At 33.4% G+C, this 17,690-nt stretch overlaps 1 protein-coding gene across 1 annotated transcript in view; it reads right to left on the reverse strand.

Annotated features, from left to right (window-relative positions):
- Positions 1-17,489, reverse strand: part of LOC123539273 (uncharacterized) — a 38,358-nt gene extending 20,869 nt beyond the window's left edge. Inside the window, exons 1-7 of the mRNA XM_053530658.1 lie at positions 17,442-17,489; positions 17,182-17,379; positions 16,287-16,443; positions 11,360-11,653; positions 8,400-8,620; positions 7,968-8,217; positions 3,418-3,600 (exon numbers count right to left, since the gene is read on the reverse strand). Coding sequence (XP_053386633.1) covers positions 3,418-3,600; positions 7,968-8,217; positions 8,400-8,620; positions 11,360-11,653; positions 16,287-16,443; positions 17,182-17,379; positions 17,442-17,489 — 1,351 coding nt within the window. The remainder of the gene's footprint in view (positions 1-3,417; positions 3,601-7,967; positions 8,218-8,399; positions 8,621-11,359; positions 11,654-16,286; positions 16,444-17,181; positions 17,380-17,441) is intronic.
- Between the last annotated feature and the right edge of the window lie 201 nt (positions 17,490-17,690).

Genomic DNA, 17,690 nt, shown 5'->3' on the forward strand with positions numbered 1-17,690 from the left:
TATGCTAAGCAGACAATATTCGCCTTCAAATCTTTATCAAAATTAAAGAACATATTTACAGACGCATTATTGTTTCTTTGTTTGTTTGTTTTGGGTTTAACGCCGTTTTTCATCTGTATTTCAGTCATGTAACGGCGGGCAGTTAACCTAACTAGTGTTCCTAGATTCTGTACCAGTACAAATCTGTTCTCCGCAAGTAACTGCCAACTTCCCCAGGTGGAGGACAAATGATTTCAGACACAATGTTTTTTATCAAATCTCCATGGAGAACATACGCCCCGCCCGGGGATCGAACTCGCGACCCCGCGATCCGTAGACCAACGCTCTTCCTACTGAGCTAAGCGGGCGGGCACATTATTGTAGACCAACATGTTACCAATTGCAGAAGTATACTACTCGTTCCAAAGACAGTAATTACTGAATGTGATTGTACGTACATGTACAATATAAACAGTATTACCATTCAAAACATGTGAATGGTTCCTAAAAAAATCATTCTGTTTGAAGAAAGTATGCATATCCGAGTACAATAGAAATAAACAACTGACTGGGATTATCTCCCGATCGGGGTATAAATCAGCATATTTTCAGTGTTTTGTCCTCCTACCTTTTAAATGAAATATTATTATATAAATATTGTATACATTATAATGATTTAAACTCTAGACAGTACCGTTTGCCTTTAAATCATGATAGGTTTCAAAAAGAAAAAGTATTACAAAATGGTAAAAAATGAAGTTCCCAGAGTAGGATATGAACCAACGACCCTCGTAAATATTGCTTCACTACCTGCTTACGAGTGAAGGCAAACTTGTCTTAAAATTAAGACAAAAAGAATTGAGGTATAGAGGTAATTAATTTGAATGATATAGATCTGAGGCAAACACAACATATCAGGAAGAATAAGAGCGACATAGCATTTATTTTTATTGGCGCTTTTCTTTCCTATATTAGGTTAGCGAAAACTTGATTTTCTAAGATAAAGACATCTGTGCATATTTACAAACTAAAGAGGTTTGTAATGTGGAGACAAGAATTACATATCGGGCAATTGTTAATTTAAACTCCGCAATGACACGCATTGATTTTTGCATGAAAATCGTTCTTCCTTGCCTGAGAAAAATAGCAAATAATATTAACAAACAATTAAACAAACAGCATTTCCCGTCATAAATATTTGGCGGATTTTCGTATACAAAGTTTTTGCTTCTGTCTTATTTTTAGAAAACCAGGCTTCAATAGTAAGTTTGCTTTACACAGGTAATCTTTAAGAATTACTGGTGTTTTTTAGTTTTCATGTTCCAACCTTTGAAATGTTGTACTATATGTACATTTTCGTGATTGAAAAAAATGTCATTATGTATTTGAAAGTTTTCTTTTCAATAAAAATCCTTTACAACAATTTTGTCACAGCCCTGGAGGTACAATATCTCTTGTTTCAGGTTCCCATTAAAGATTGTACATGTGTTCTAAGTTATAAAAATGTCGGCATTCATTCAATGCATTGCATTGCATGTTGCATTTTCTGATATCTTGGGAATTCATCTGTAGATTGTTATTGTTTCTATTATTGTCAATATCACTTCAATCACCAATCATTTTCACTCTTCTGTCCCAAAAAATATCACATTAAGTGCTACCGCAAAACACATACGGTGCGATATATCATTGAATGACCAGAACTGATTAGCAGGTGAGTGAGGTCGTCCCACTATCAAACAAAATTTCTTAAAACGTAGTTTTGATCAAATTTAACTTCTACGGACACATCACGTGCAGATAGCTGTATGCAATATTCATACTAAAGTTGAGAGATAGGAATGTCAGTGGCAGGAAAACAGCAAATAGCGGAATTTAATTTAGCCTTTTCGTTGATGAGCATATGTATGTAATTACAATCACCCGTGGTATATGTCAGTAACACACTAAGACGTTAAGACTTAATACTTGACACAAACAGGGGTGAATGTTTTTCGAAATTCGGTTCTGAAAAGAATGTTTTGGAAAGTTCAACCTATATACGTTTGAGTAAATGTAACCACGCTCTCTGGCTCTCTTGTGATTTTTGACAAATTAGAATAACTTAAGCAAATTAAGTAGCAGGTTACCCGAGGAAAATTCGCCTGAAATTGTTTGAAAAGCAGACCGGTAGTTTCTGACGAGACGATTTTCCAAGTACCCACTATATGCATACAGGCAAAAGTGACCTTGGCCCCTAGCGGTTATAGTTTTGTTGAATCGAAAATATGATCATCCGTGGTAAAAGGTCAAACAAGAAACAATCCTGTGAACTTATTTTGAAAACGAACGAGATATTCCGGAAACTGTTGAAAAAAGTTAAAACTTAAAGACTGGTCTTCCAAGGAATATTCCTATCAAATCATTTTGAAACTCAGCAAGTGGTGTCTCAGACGATTTTTATTATTCCCGTTGCCATGGCAGTCAGAGTGTGCATATAATAACTTTCGTTGAACACATTTAGTTCATGAACATCCAGGCCAAGTTTCATAAGCTCTCACCATACAGTTTCAGAGGAAATATGGTTTAAAAAAGGTATGGACGGATAGACAGACATACGACGCACGGGCGGACGAACGATGGAAGATGAATGGTCATAAAAGCTCATTCCGAGGACTTCGTGCTCAGGTGAGATAAAATCCAGCATGTATCTTTTCATATTCATTTATTCATTACTGCTTAAATGAAACATACCTGGGAGACATCATTTCATAAATACTAAAGTGGGTAACCTCTACTTCAAAAAAAACCTCATAATTTTTGCGCCATTGTCTTATAATGTAAGAGAGTGATGAATTGTTTTTTCATCTGCAAAGCGATATCATATTGATAAAGGGCTTTCGGTACATTATAGGATTTGAATTTTGTCTGATCACATAAAAATTACACAAACTGTATAAATCACATAGCAAGCGGCACATGTTTCATAAAATGATAAAAACAATTACAATTTAGTTATGAGATGAAAACAAGACAAACAGCATACATGTGCAAAACACATAACATCCACATAGTTTGTAAAAATATCCTTAATTCGTTCTCCCTTTTCAAAAAAATAAAAGAGATGTAAAGAAACGGAAAATATGGTTGTGTGACCTTTGCCATGGAAAATACGCATAAATGTTGACCAGAACATACATAAATACTTCTTAAAAATAAAGAAGTGATTTATCATTACAATAAACAATAAACAAGTAAGTACCAAGAACATGTTGAAATATTTGGGTATTTTGCTTTTAAGTAAGTGCGTAGAATGACTGTTTCCAAAAATGAATAGGGGTTCTATAGCCCGAAAAAGTGATTGTATGCACAAACAAACTGAAGAACGATGTGATATCAGTTAACCTCAAGATTGCCAAGGAGCAATTGAGCGGACATGTTTTGAATTGTCTGACTTACCAGAACTACAACTAATGTCGAAGTCCAGAAGCTCGAAACGGACACTATGTTTATAAGCGTGGTCGATATACCATTCAATAACCATGTCTACATCAAGCAGCAAATGTCCAAGAAAACTTCCAGATGAGAGTTCCATCGGCGACGTCTCACAAAAAATATCAGGCAAGCATATATGTCGCGAGTCTGAAATAAAAATTAAGAGATGTAATTGTGGAATTCAAGCAATACAGTTATAAGCATTTAACTTTATTTGAGAAGTGCACAATCAATATTTGAACACAAGAAAAATATATATATCTGTTCAATGATCGGTATTGTGTTGTATTAAATGTTCGATTTGAGGTCCGTTACAGTAATAAAACATTCTGCTGATAAGGATCCAGACGGCAAAGTTGCGTTGACTATTTATTGGTTCGATTTCTTGTGCGTGTCTTTACGATCACTTATAAGTATTTTTTGCGAAATCTTGTTCTGGTGTCGTCCTATCAGGATTCCAGATATGCCATATGCAATTTGGGCTGCGTACAAATACTTTTGATTCCATCTCTTGGGAGTTAAGATATTGACGCCCTAATTTCAAAGACTGAATATAATCTAAAGACCGTTTGAATATCTTGACGGAACACTAAATACTACAGCATTATCAACTGGAAACAGATTCCGTGCACGCTTGTGTCAAAATGCTTTAACACCTTTCCTATATAGATTTTAAAATTTGCATTTGGACATTTGTTTGTTGATATGAATCTCAGTTATGTCTGAAATCGAAACTTCAGCCAATGTATTGATTCCCGCGGCAAAAAAAATCACGCAATGCCATTCTCACAATTATTGTCACCTTTTCTGATGTAGCACAAGCGCCTATGTCTTAGCTTAACAAGAAATAATAATAATAATAATAATAAACAATCCAAATATGATTGCAAAGTTTCTAATACAGCCTTCAGAACAATATTTTCGTTTTGGAGGTTTGTGCAGTATCGAACTGACAAACCTTGCATTTTGCCGTGGTTTGTTCCTACTCTTAGAAAAATCTCCTAATTTATTTGACATCTCATCTTGATATTGATAGACGGACTAAGCATTAACCATAGGTGTTACCACAATGGATAATTTTAGAAACGTTCCCTGAATTCCTCTTGCATATTTTATTGAGATATAACTTAATTTGATGACGCATATTCGGTAATCAGCTGAAACGAATGTTATATCCAAGCTCATCACCCGATGTCTTCACACTCTTACATGAATGGTTAGTCTTCTAAAGCCCAAGTACTGCGCTCTCTTGTCACCTGATTTCGTGCATATAACTTGTTCGAATCAAAGTGCAATTATCTATAAGACATTGCAAATTAAACCTAAGTTCTTCATAATTTATGAAAGTGTAGATGGAGAAAGATTCGAAAATAATACCGTTGATTAAAGGGTAAAAAATGTGAGTCATTCATTAAAACAAGCAAAATTATCTATAGCAATTTTCATTTGATTACACAGTGTCTTTCGTTTCCTATAAACTACTAAGAACTGCTATTGATAACTTAACAAGATGCTAATAAGGACACCATCATTTGATGTTTTTCACGAGCCTGGTGAGTTTTGTTCAATTGTAGGCTTTTTTACAAACTTATATTAACCTTCATAATAACGTCTGCACAATTCCGTTTTCGAATTCAACAACGTTAAAGTTAGCAAAATGATCAAAAGGAGTACAGGATCAGAATGAAAGAAGACGAGTTTTATCACATTATCTGTCAGAATAATTATTTGTTGTTTTATCAGAAAACTTTTAAACCATATGTTGCAAATATATACTGCCTAATACCTTTAACGACAGCCGAAAAAAGGTTTATCTTTATTTACATGTCACTATTTATTAAAATCAATAAAATCTGTAAAAAAATATATTTAAGAATGTAAGTTATGATGTTCGCGAGAGAAATAGATTTTAATCTTACGCTGACAAAATACATATTCTTTTTATTTAATGGATTTTCGATGGTTTTAAACAAATTATATCCGCTTTACCCGCGCAACGTGACTTACATCTCATCATGACGTCATAATGTCTTGACGTCAAGATATATATGTAGAAATACTGTCAAATAGTTCTATGATGTTTACTTTTCGACATTATTAAGGAAGATATATCTTTATGATTTTGTTAGAATTTATCTACATTTATATCTTTACTGAAGTATATTTTTTGCAAGGAATTTAAGATCATTTATAACTCTTGTTCTTTCGCATTCAAGTGTAGTTCCGTACCAGTGAAAAATAAAATGAGTTTTTCACTGTTCCAAATTTCAGTACTTCACTGAAAAGCATAAAATAAACAGACAGCTTTACATTGTAAAAAGGAGTTTTATTAGAATTAACTGCGTTAATACGTGTATGAACGACATTGGGACCTCTTGTAAATCCATGAATCGCGCTAGCAATTCATGGATGATTTGCAAGAAGTGCCAATGTGGTTTATACAAGTATAAACGCATAAAAGTAGAAAAAAATAACCGCCCACGTTCAGTTGTAATTTTGCAATTGTACATGTTGTTTTAAAACTAGCTGGAGTCTATTTGTGGCTCGATTATGGAATTAAAGATTTATTTCTTGGAGGTTGGTGGTGTACATTTCAGTGGACACAATTGTTGATGTGTTGGCGAATATTTTGGTTTTTAGTTGTTTAGCTGTTATTTTCAAAGTTGGCAGTTGTTAATTTGGTAAATGTGTTGTTACATGGTTTGGTTGATCATTTGCATTTTTGGATTGATGAGTCCTTTTGTATTTTAGGGGTGTATGAATTCATATTCTGCTGTTTAGTAGTGTATATTTTGTTCTGAGTTTTGAGACAGGTTCTTTGGTTTTGAATGGTTCTTGGTTAAAGCTTGTGGTGGCCGAGCATAAGTAGTGAAATACTTGCGGTAATTTGTTCATCATATATACCTGCCTATATACTATAAAGACTGCCATAAAAGCGGTGCAAATTTAATTGTGTTATCTGTGTTGTACATGTTTGATTTAGGTGTAAATAATATGTTACCATATCATATGTATATACGAAAACAATAAAGTGCTAGTTTCCAAGGTAAAGATAAGCCATAGTTAGGCGGCACAAAGGACCTCCGCAACCCTTCCTAACGCCCCGCGCCGACCAGAACACCTGACATTTACAAATGTTAGAATGTAATGGGGAGAATACCGCAACAGGTAAAACTGTCTGCTCAAGACACCAATGTCTCTAAGCATTTGTTACAAATACTGAAACTGAATTAAACTCAGAGTAGATGTGTTCATATTCACCGACATCTAATGTATTACATAAAATGATTACGGGATAAAATCAATGTCTCATATACATACAGCAGAATCTAAAATCACAGTGTCATGCCAAATGAATGCGTGATGTTCTTAACCTAAAATTCCTTTTCAAATATATCTAATATTTAAGAGGGTTCTCCATGACCGAGCTGTTTAGCTCACTTGCTACAAATCACTTCCCCCTTACTGATTCGAAACCTCCCGTGGGATGTAGAATTCCTCATGTTAGGTAGTCATCCAATCTGACTTAAGTACTTGATCTTCTAAACGAAGATCTGAGAACGACCCATTCACATTCGTCTTCTGTATATTTTGGCATTCCAGTATTGCTATTTTTATTTTATCCAATCAGACGACTTGTTCGAATGTCAAAGAGTAAGAAAAATGTGCAGTCATTTCAGGGCTCGAACCCGGGACCCCTCGCTTACAAAGCAAGTGGCCTACCGAATGAGCTAACCGGCTATCTGATACATTACGACATAAGAATTGTTAATATCAAAAGTCAAGGCTACAGGTAGATTTGCAAGATGTTGTAAGTTAGGCTCTGATTGGCTAGCGAAAGGGTCGTCAGAACGAGGCAATGAATAGGTCGTTCTCAGATCCTATGCGTAGCGTTATAGGATATGTACTTTAGTCATCTAGCTCGGTTGCAGAATGTCGATGGGCCCGACCGTGACTGACGCAATGCCGGGAGGGGAACCTGGGATCTTTCTATCAAAATCCGGAAAAACCGCCTTATGACCTTAATTTTGTCGAGGCGAATCTTAACACAACGGAAAAAAACTATAAAAGAATTGTTAAAAATATGTTCCCTATCAGTTCTTAAAATTAGGCATGTATTGATTTAACAAAACTGCGTATTAAATTAGCAATCTTCACCGGATTCATCCAAAAAGCTCGTGATTTTAATTAATAAATGGATAATTTCGTTCAGATATGAAGACATTTAGGGCGTAGATGAGGGTGTTAATGCCAGTAAATACAGTCGACAAACAAAGTAAGGCAGCTTGCAAAAAAACAACGCATTCAGACTGCACCCATAGTGGTCTGTTAGCTCAAATGACCTCTTAATAAAACATAATCTGTTCGTTAACAACACATAAAGGACCTGGAAAGGAGGTCATTTAATGCAGAACAGTCTCTTAACAGACGTGTAGGTGTGGTCTCCTGACCACGTATATGGCCTGTAAATACTTATTTGACAAGGTGATAAGAAATGGATGCAGAAAAAATACCTTCCTCAAAAATATATACAGTAAATCCTCTATACAGCTGGGCATCAGTTTGTCTCTGTGTGCAAGTCCGGAACTCCAGAAAAATATTTGAATATGGAACAGGGGCATTCGGATATTTTCCATTATACTTATTGTCAAAGCTATAGATAATTCCTTCCGAATGGTTTGCTATTCTATATGTTTCTTTTGTCGTGACGATAATCTCATCTTTACATAAACCTTTGTTTTGAAACAGGCGCGAATCCTCGACCTGAAAAATAAAATGTGCAAATGTTGCAGAAAATTGAAATGCCTCTTATTGCAAAAAGTTAAACTACAGATATTGCAACAGATCAATAAAAATAAGAATTCATGTTCGAACGCAAACATGTACTCTCGTCCATGCAGGATGATAACTTAAATTACCGTTCACAGTTGACAACAGTGACATACCCGATCATATGTTTTCAGAGAGATGTCTGTGAATTGTAGCGTTATAAGTTTGCCTGTCGCTGAAGATATATTCCACCTATCAACTTGATTATCGTCGTAGCGAAATGGATATCCAACACTTGTTAAAACACTGAAGTTGTTAACTACGATACGCTTATCTTGTGTATTTAACAGGCTGTCTTCAAATATATTAAAATATATAGTTTCCAGAAGTACTCCACCTGAAAAGTATATTGATAAGGTAAATTTATTTATAAAACTTACACCTGCTCCCTATAACATTTGAGAAAATTAATGAAACACAATGAAAATTATCCATAGTTTCCATGTTAAATATCTGGGGACAGTTTCGGGAAAATTCGTAAGTTGCAACCTAATGCCACTCCAAAGTTTGATCGTAAGACAAAAGTTAGGAGTGTCATAAGTTATACCCTTAACTTTTTTTCAAAAACCTAATTTATGTATGTTCTACATAGTGGTTGATTTAGACAGAACTTGAGATTTGTCTTAATAAAGCTATAATAATACTTAATGTATGTCAAGATACGTGGAAATGCCTACTCCTTTAGTATCATCAGCAATAAAATGCGTCCAATCGATAAGATGACTATGCCTTAGACTAGCTGACAAACTATGTAGAATGTCCTTCTTTTAAACTGTAGAGCTGGTGAGACCTATATATCTCATATATATTTTTTTCTGGCTACCTCGCCTAAACGTTTCGTGTACCAATAATTCGTAGAGAAACGATTTGAATTATGAGCTAGATAATTTCAGGGATCAGGCAAATCACTCATTGTTTTAAACTAAAACCTCCAACTAATGATAATCCGCTCAAACCCCTATAGGCTTGAGATACTATACTGGTCCGTTTGTTGAAGTTCCCGTCAGACGTTGCCTTTGAATCAACAACATACTGTTCAGTCTATGTCGTTTGTCTTAACTCCTGAATGCTCAGCGCCTATTTGCTATCACATATAGCATTCTACCACCATATAGGTATAACCCTGATGCATTGGCTGTACTTCGCCAATAACACTGAACCTAAAGGTATAACCTCTGTGCTGGCCCCTACAGCTCGTAACCTAGATACAATACTGCAACTCTTTTTTAGTATATGAACGTCAAACGTTTTTTTTTTAATAATTTAACCGCCCTGACAGTGTAGCTGCAATAGCTGTCTTATCAATGAACTAGGATAAATCAGAAGTTGAATCCTCGATGACTTTACACAGAATGAATTCACTGATTTTAGCAAAGGTAGCATGAAAAGGGAGTCAAGCGCACTATCTGTGCTTATGTGTTATCACGCATACAATTTATTCTGAAAATGCAGAAACCGATAATGTATTCATTTTAAATGTTCAATGATTTAATATGTCTAATGAACGTGACATCTTCACAAATATGATAAATATTTATTTATTTTCAAAGAACTTATGATATAATCATTCATTATCAGGCTTAAAAAGGCTTGAAAAGCCTTAGAATGCCATAGATTGATCATAGTAATCAAAGAAACTGAATGATGTGTGAGTTTCGAAGGTTTTATTGAAATTAAACCACGTCTGCTTGGTCCCAATGCCAGGTCGCATTTCTCCTCAGAAAATGATCTAACCCTAATAATACAACTCCTTAAGTAATTTTGTCATACCATTTTGTTCCAGTAAACAATCTGTTTTTCGAACCTAATTAATAGCTGCCGTTTGATATAATACGTTATGTAAGACAAATAACTTTAGACATGATGACTTCTATCAAAGCGTTATGAAAAAGGTGTTTGGATATCGAATGCGTCTATAGTCATTTTTTTCACCTACTGAGTCAGGGTTATCAGTTTTTACATAAATATTGAACTCACATATTAGTTGTCCTCATAACATGTAATACATCTGTTATATGTTCAATTAAATATCTCTACAGAGTTATGAAGTTTCAATTATCGAATGAGTAAAGGGATATATCAATTAAGAACATCATATCATCATTTGTATTGTAGCAAAGAAGGCAAAACAAAATGATGTTTAAGTTACTGAAATAAGTTTGAACGTAGTTGAAATAGGTTTCGTGGAACAGTTTTTTTAAACAGCTTACTTCGAAATTATATCATAAGTGCTTAAAGTTTGTCAAAAGTAGGTTTCTTGAAACGAGACCCGGTTTCGTCAGTGATTTCTATAACCAATGATTCTATTAAAATTCATTTGTTAATATTTCCCATGTTCTTATTATAATAATGAAAACATTCTATTTGCAGGTTGCCCCATAGCCAACAGTATGTTGACTTTACGTGTGTACATTGAATTGATGATCACTCATAACCGGACTTAATCTATAAAATCTATAAATGAAAGTCTAGGGGTAGGGGACTGCTTGATTGCTCTGCACCGGTTTTAGCCATGACACCGAATATTCAAAAATGATATGTGTAAAAGGTAGCAGTATTTTTAAAAGGAAATACTAAATTAAAAGACAATAAAGACATTAGTAAATAAAATGAAATTAACCTTCTATGTCTCGTTTATTACAACAGGTAATAAGTTCATTACTTGGAGTACTGTTTTGTATATGTCTTTCTTTTGTATTTTGAAGTCAGAGACAATGGGATAATATAACAGGGTTATTATAACTGTGTGTTACAGTAGCTTGGTCTAGGATGCTGTATTCAGCTGGAGTGTATTTTGCCAGGTCGGATGACATGAGGTGCGCAATAAAAAATCTCAGATCAAGCTTCTGTGACCCTTTTATTATATACCTCCACCTTTTTTGTTTTTCGTTTTGTTATCGAACGAAATCTTCAATGTTTTAACACTTTTCGATGTTTAAATAAAACTGAGCGTACTTTTTGAAAGCGCTATATATATAAATTGTCAGGGCATGGATACTACATGAAAGTAGTCCGACAACATGCAATACAAAAGGTACAATACGGATTGTTTTCTGTCTGCTCTAATTTAAATTACTTGTATATATTCTATACAAAAATAACAGACCTTGCCAGCATGGCGCCGTTGCTGCTCCGGAATTTGACTGCAATCTTTTATAACTTTGCCTCTCGTCAGACATGAACAATTTACAAGTACTGTTTGACAGATCAATACCAACACATTCAGTTCTGTTGTACAGACAGAAGTCTTGACAATCACTGTATGACATATTGAATCTTGTTTCAATTTTGTTTGACGATGGTATGAATATCTGATCAGTTTCAAATATGTCCCGGTGTTGATTCTGATGACAACTGAGCGAAAGCGTCCCTATTTTTTTTTAAATAAAGTCGATAAATAATTAAATTCATATATTTTAAAAATGTTCTCGGTTTACAACAGTATTTCATATTACTTTTCTCTTAAATAATCTAGCAAACACTTGTGAGTGCAGGAAATTGCATTAATGTTTAATTTTGAAAATAATAACTTATATGGCGCCTCCTTTTTATTTCATCACTACAATATATTAATTGGATATATCCCCTGCTGTGTAAAAGATGTTCTCATTTTCTGTCGGCAGGTAGTCACAGGAAATTGGATAAATAAGATAGATATAAATGTTGAGCGCAAATAACCAATCTGCGCTATTTACAAAACGCGCAGCGCATATAACAAATTTTTGTACGTTGGTTATATGCGCAACGATTTACCAATCGTTGCGCAGGATAAATTTAATCTGCGCGATTTACCAAATGCGCAGCGCAAATAACAAATGTAACTTTATATATCAGAAATTTGCATTTCGTGTTTGATAAATCATGCAGTTGGTCAACTTATTAATAAATATAGATGTCAAATGCTGAATATCTTGGTATTTAAACTATGTGTCATAAATTTGTTTCTACATAAGTAAATTCACAGCAGTCGGTCACCAGGTTTCAATACCTCCGATCTTATACAAGATGCAATAAAACCCAAACATGCGTGAAGGTGTGATTTCCTCCAGCTTGCACACGTCGTCCTCTGGTATGTTTAAGGCTATTTTTATAATTTTCTACTTCACCCGAGCATACACTTAGCAAAATATCGTTTTTATTATATTGAAATATCTTGAAATTTCACAATAATATTCTTTTTACCAACGGGAGCATATCTCTCAACATGTCTAAGATAAAAGATGAAATAAAAAAGTCACAGAATTAAAAGAAAATTCTTACAGATCTTATCTATATTATTATTATTATTTTATAGTATAAAATCGATAGAATAAAGAGTAGACCAAATTTTCATCAACGAAATTTTATATTTTGTAGCTGCACAAGATATGTGTTCGGTGCCCTGCGCTAAATGAAAATCTGGAAATTACTCTGATAATTTAAATATCCTTTATAAATCATATTAGCTTTTACTTAGATTTACGATTACAGACTAAAACTATAGTTTTTTACAAATCTAAATGGATCTATAATGTTACACCTGTAACTTGCGTGGGAGGTCGGTCCTGCGCTAATAGCAAAGTTTGAAATTACACTGTATTTCAAATATATTTCATTCATAAAACATACTATATATGTAACTTTTAAATGAATACTGTAAAAGAATTATTAGAAAAAGAGTGATTTCTGTCATAACGAGAACGAAATATTACATTTTTTATCCGCGCAAGATGTGTGACTGTGCTAATAATAAATCTGGAAATTACTCTGATAACTTGAATATCTTTTATAAATCATATTAACTTTTACTTTGATTTACGATTACAGACTAAAACTATAGTTTTTTCTTTACAATTCTTAATGGATCTATAATGTTACACATGTAACACGCGTGGGAGGTCGGTTCTGTGCTAATAGCAAAGTTTGAAATTACACTGTATTTCAAATATATTTCATTCATAAAACATACTATTTATGTAACTTTCAAATGAATACTGTGAAAAAATGATAAGAAAAAGAGTGATTTCTGTCATAACGAGAACGAAATATTACATTTTTTATCTGTGCAAGATGTGTGTCTGCGCTAATAATAAATCTGGAAATTACTCTGATAACTTGAATATCTTTTATAAATCATATTAACTTTTACTTTGATTCACGATTACAGACTAAAACTATAGTTTTTTTTACAAATCTAAATGGATCTATAATGTTACACCTGTAACTTGCGTGGGAGGTAGGTCCTGCGCTAATAGCAAAGTTTGAAATTACACTGTATTTCAAATATATTTCATTCATAAAACATACTATTTATGTAACTTTTAAATGAATACTGTAAAAGAATTATTAGAAAAAGAGTGATTTCTGTCATAACGAGAACGAAATATTACATTTTTATCCGTGCAAGATGTGTGTCTGCGCTAATAATAAATCTGGAAATTACTCTGATAACTTGAATATCTTTTATAAATCATATTAACTTTTACTTTGATTCACGATTACAGACTAAAACTATAGTTTTTTTACAATTCTTAATGGATCTATAATGTTACACCTGTAACTTGCGTGGGAGGTCGGTTCTGCGCTAATAGCAAAGTTTGAAATTACACTGTATTTCAAATATATTTCATTCATAAAACATACTATTTATGTAACTTTCAAATGGGATACTGTAACAAAATGATTAGAAAAAGAGTGATTTCTGTCATAACGAGAACGAAATATTACATTTTTTACCTGCGCAAGATGTGTGCCTGCGCTAATAATAAATCTGGAAATTACTCTAATAACTTGAATATCTTTTATAAATCATATTAACTTTTACTTTGATTTACGATTACAAACTTAAACTATAATTTTTCTAAATGGATCTATAATATTACACCTGTAACTTGCGTGGGAGGTCGGTCCTGCGCTAATAGCAAAGTTTGAAATTACACTGTATTTCAAATATATTTCATTCATAAAACATACTATTTATGTAACTTTCAAATGAATACTGTAAAAAAAAATGAATAGAAAAAGAGTGATTTCTGTCATAACCGCGCGGGTTACATAATTAAAATTACAGTTGTCTTTGCAAAAGCTACAACTTTAGTCTGTAACCATAAAACAAAATTAAATTTAGCATGGTTTATGAAAGATATCCAAGTTATCAGGATTATTTCCAGATTTTTTATTAGCGCAGGGCCGATATCCCACGCAGGATACAGATGTAACAAAATATTCATTTGGCAAAAGCTACAATTTCAGCCTATAATCACAAAACAATGATAAAGTTAGCATGGTTTATGAAAGATACCCAAGTTATCAGGATTATTTCCAGATTTTTTATTAGCGCAGGGCAAACACATCTTGTGCAGATAACAAATGTAATATTTCGTTCTCGTTATGACGGAAATCACGCTTCTTTCTATTTTTTTTTCTACTCCCAAAACATTTTTATGAAGTTACATAAATAGTATCTTTTAGAATTGAAATATGTTTGAAATATCGGCGTCAGTTCATAATTTGCTATTAGCGCAGGAACAACATCCCGCGCAGGCTACGGATGAAACATTATATTCAGATTTTCAAAAGCTACATTTTTAGATTGTAATCGAAAAACGAAGTAAAAGTTAAAATGGTTTATAAAAGATATTCAAGTTATTGGAGTAATTTTCAGAGTTCTATTAACGCAGGACAAACATCTTGCGCACCTACAAAATGTAAAATTTCGTTCACATTTTGACGAAACTTATTAGTTATTCTACCTGTCTCACTATAAAACATTAATAAATGATAAAAATATAAAAGACCTGTAAGAATCGTCTTTTAATTCTACTTATTTTTTTGGTTTTTAATCTTGGCCATGTCAAGAGATACGCTCACGTTGGTAAAAAAGAATTGCGCTTTTTCAATATGATGAAAAAAACGATATGGTGAATTGTGGTAAGTGTGTGGCAATTCAGTCTTTTATGTAAGTCTCCTTTATGTTCTATATCCGGTATAAAATGACTGCGTGTGATCGAATGAAATAAAAATACTTTAGTTATAAAAAGAATAGAGAGGACGATGTGGCTATCTGAAGGAAATCACACCTTCACGCATGTTTAAGCTTTATTGTATATTGTATCATACTGCAGATATTGAAACCTGGTGACCGACTCCCATGAATTTACTGATGTTGAAATAAATTTATGACATATTTTTAAAACCTAGATTTGCAGTATCAGTCTGTAATTGTTAAACAATGTAAAAGTTAGCATGGTTTTATTGCAGTTATTCATATTATCAGAGTAATTTCCAGATTTTCTATTAGCGCAGGACACATCTTGCGCAGCAACAAAATTTCGTTCACGTTCTGGCGAAAATTACTCTTTTGTACTACAAAACATTAAAAAATATCAATACGATCTGTAAGAAATGATCAATATATATTTGAAATATCGGTGTCATTTCAGGATTTGATATTAGCGCGTGATCGACATCCCGCACAGGCTACGGCGTTTAAAAGTTAAAAAAATATAAATAAAAAAATATATGAAAAAACTTGTGTTATTAAATATACTTTGGATATTTTGTATCATTTTAAAGTTTTTTAACACCTATGACAAATGACTCTTAATACCGTCGTCACAAGAAATTTTTAGTCCATAAACTACCAGGGACGTGAGCATCTCATTGAAATTACCGCATAAATACGCTCATTTACTTTAAAAATGTTTTTCTTGTTCTTTACAAATTAAGCACAGTCAATTTACACATTTACGCGTGCCTGATCACCGTCAGTTTTAAAATCAAACTGTTTTACGTAGGCCTACAAGTCTAACCCTCTAATGATATTCAATTTTACCGGGAGATATCATCCATATGTTAAAAGCGCAGACTCATTTACCAAACGCGCAAGACAGTTACCCTGCGCATGTAAGAAATATATAAGGTTGCCCGATTAACAAATCGTTGCGCAGATAACAAATTGGTTATTTGCGCTGCGCGATTTACCAAATGTGCAGATTGGCTATATGCGCGTAACATAAACATACCTCGCTTCCTACAACCTAGGAGTTCTAGTTTGAGACAGACGGGCTTTCTGTTGTCATGTCCAAGGGGATATAAACGCAAATATCGTGCCGGAAACGATTCGTAGAATATAATGGTACGGGGTTCCTCGACTTCACGTGACTTATCAATAGTGAACGGCTACAATAAAACACTACCGGATATTAGCATTTTACTTAATCTTTAAAACTATGTTTCATTCATTTCCGAAAATCATTTTCACTGATATAATTATAAATGTTCAATAGTGCGATGGAAAACGGCAAAAAAAGCATAAGTAAATATTGACCAGTATTATGATAGTTTAAAGATAGAAAGACATTAAATAAAGTCTAGAAGTTGATTTCGCAGTCCGTTAAATAACAAAAAATAATTTTACAATTGTGAAATTTATTAAAGTTGTGTTATATATATATAAATAACTGGTTTTAATATTGAATTTAAAGCTATGATCACAAAGAGCTACAAATCTTGACTTAGGCAAGTACTTTCAAGCAGAGATATCTATTAATTTACTTCCCTTGAGTGGAAAATGAAAAGGGTTCTAGACACAATATCCTAATTCTTTTAACAACAAAAACAATTAGAATATATTCATATGCGTCTGTTTTACCCTTTACGGACTACTTAAAGTGTTTTTATTTGGTTATTTATGGTAAAAATAACTTTTTAACATGCCGATAATAAAATGAACATCACTTCCTATTTTATAGTTAAGTAAATACAGTTTTGTTTGTATCAAAATGCCACATTTATGAGCAGGTGTTGTAATACATAACAGGTAGGATTGGTAGAGGTACAATTATAATGATCTGTATTTCCTACGCCTAATAATTGCCATAAACTTATTTAATAATGATACTGAAGGGTATGGTATACCTCTTTGCTTAGCTGAACGAATGAGTCCTTACTGATCCCGTGCTCAACAATGAATGACTGACAACCGCGTATATGTGTCTCAACGCTATATACATTTTCAAAACTGTAGTTTTCAGTTTCGACCCAGTTAAATATGACAATGCCTTCAACTGTTGTAACCGAAAGTAAATCTACCTGGAAATGGAAAAAAATAAAAACCTGTGAATACCAACTCTCAAAAATGAAGGCGATAAAACTTCAATTTCCGAAATGGAATATACGCAAGCTTCGATCCCTTTTAACGCGTTCCTTGGTTTATAAACAACCATGGAATATTGTCTAATTTGATTTATTTATTTATTTTATTTTGTTGTATTTAACGTCGTACCGACACAATTATACGTAATATGGTGACTTTCCAGCTTTGATGGTAGAGGAAGACCCCAGGTTCCCCTCCTTGCATTATTTCATCATGAGCGGGCACCTGGGTAGAACCACCGACCTTCCGTAAGCCAGCTGGATGGCTTCCT

The sequence above is a fragment of the Mercenaria mercenaria genome, chromosome 18 (assembly GCF_021730395.1).
Source record: "Mercenaria mercenaria strain notata chromosome 18, MADL_Memer_1, whole genome shotgun sequence".
NCBI lineage: Eukaryota > Metazoa > Mollusca > Bivalvia > Venerida > Veneridae > Mercenaria > Mercenaria mercenaria.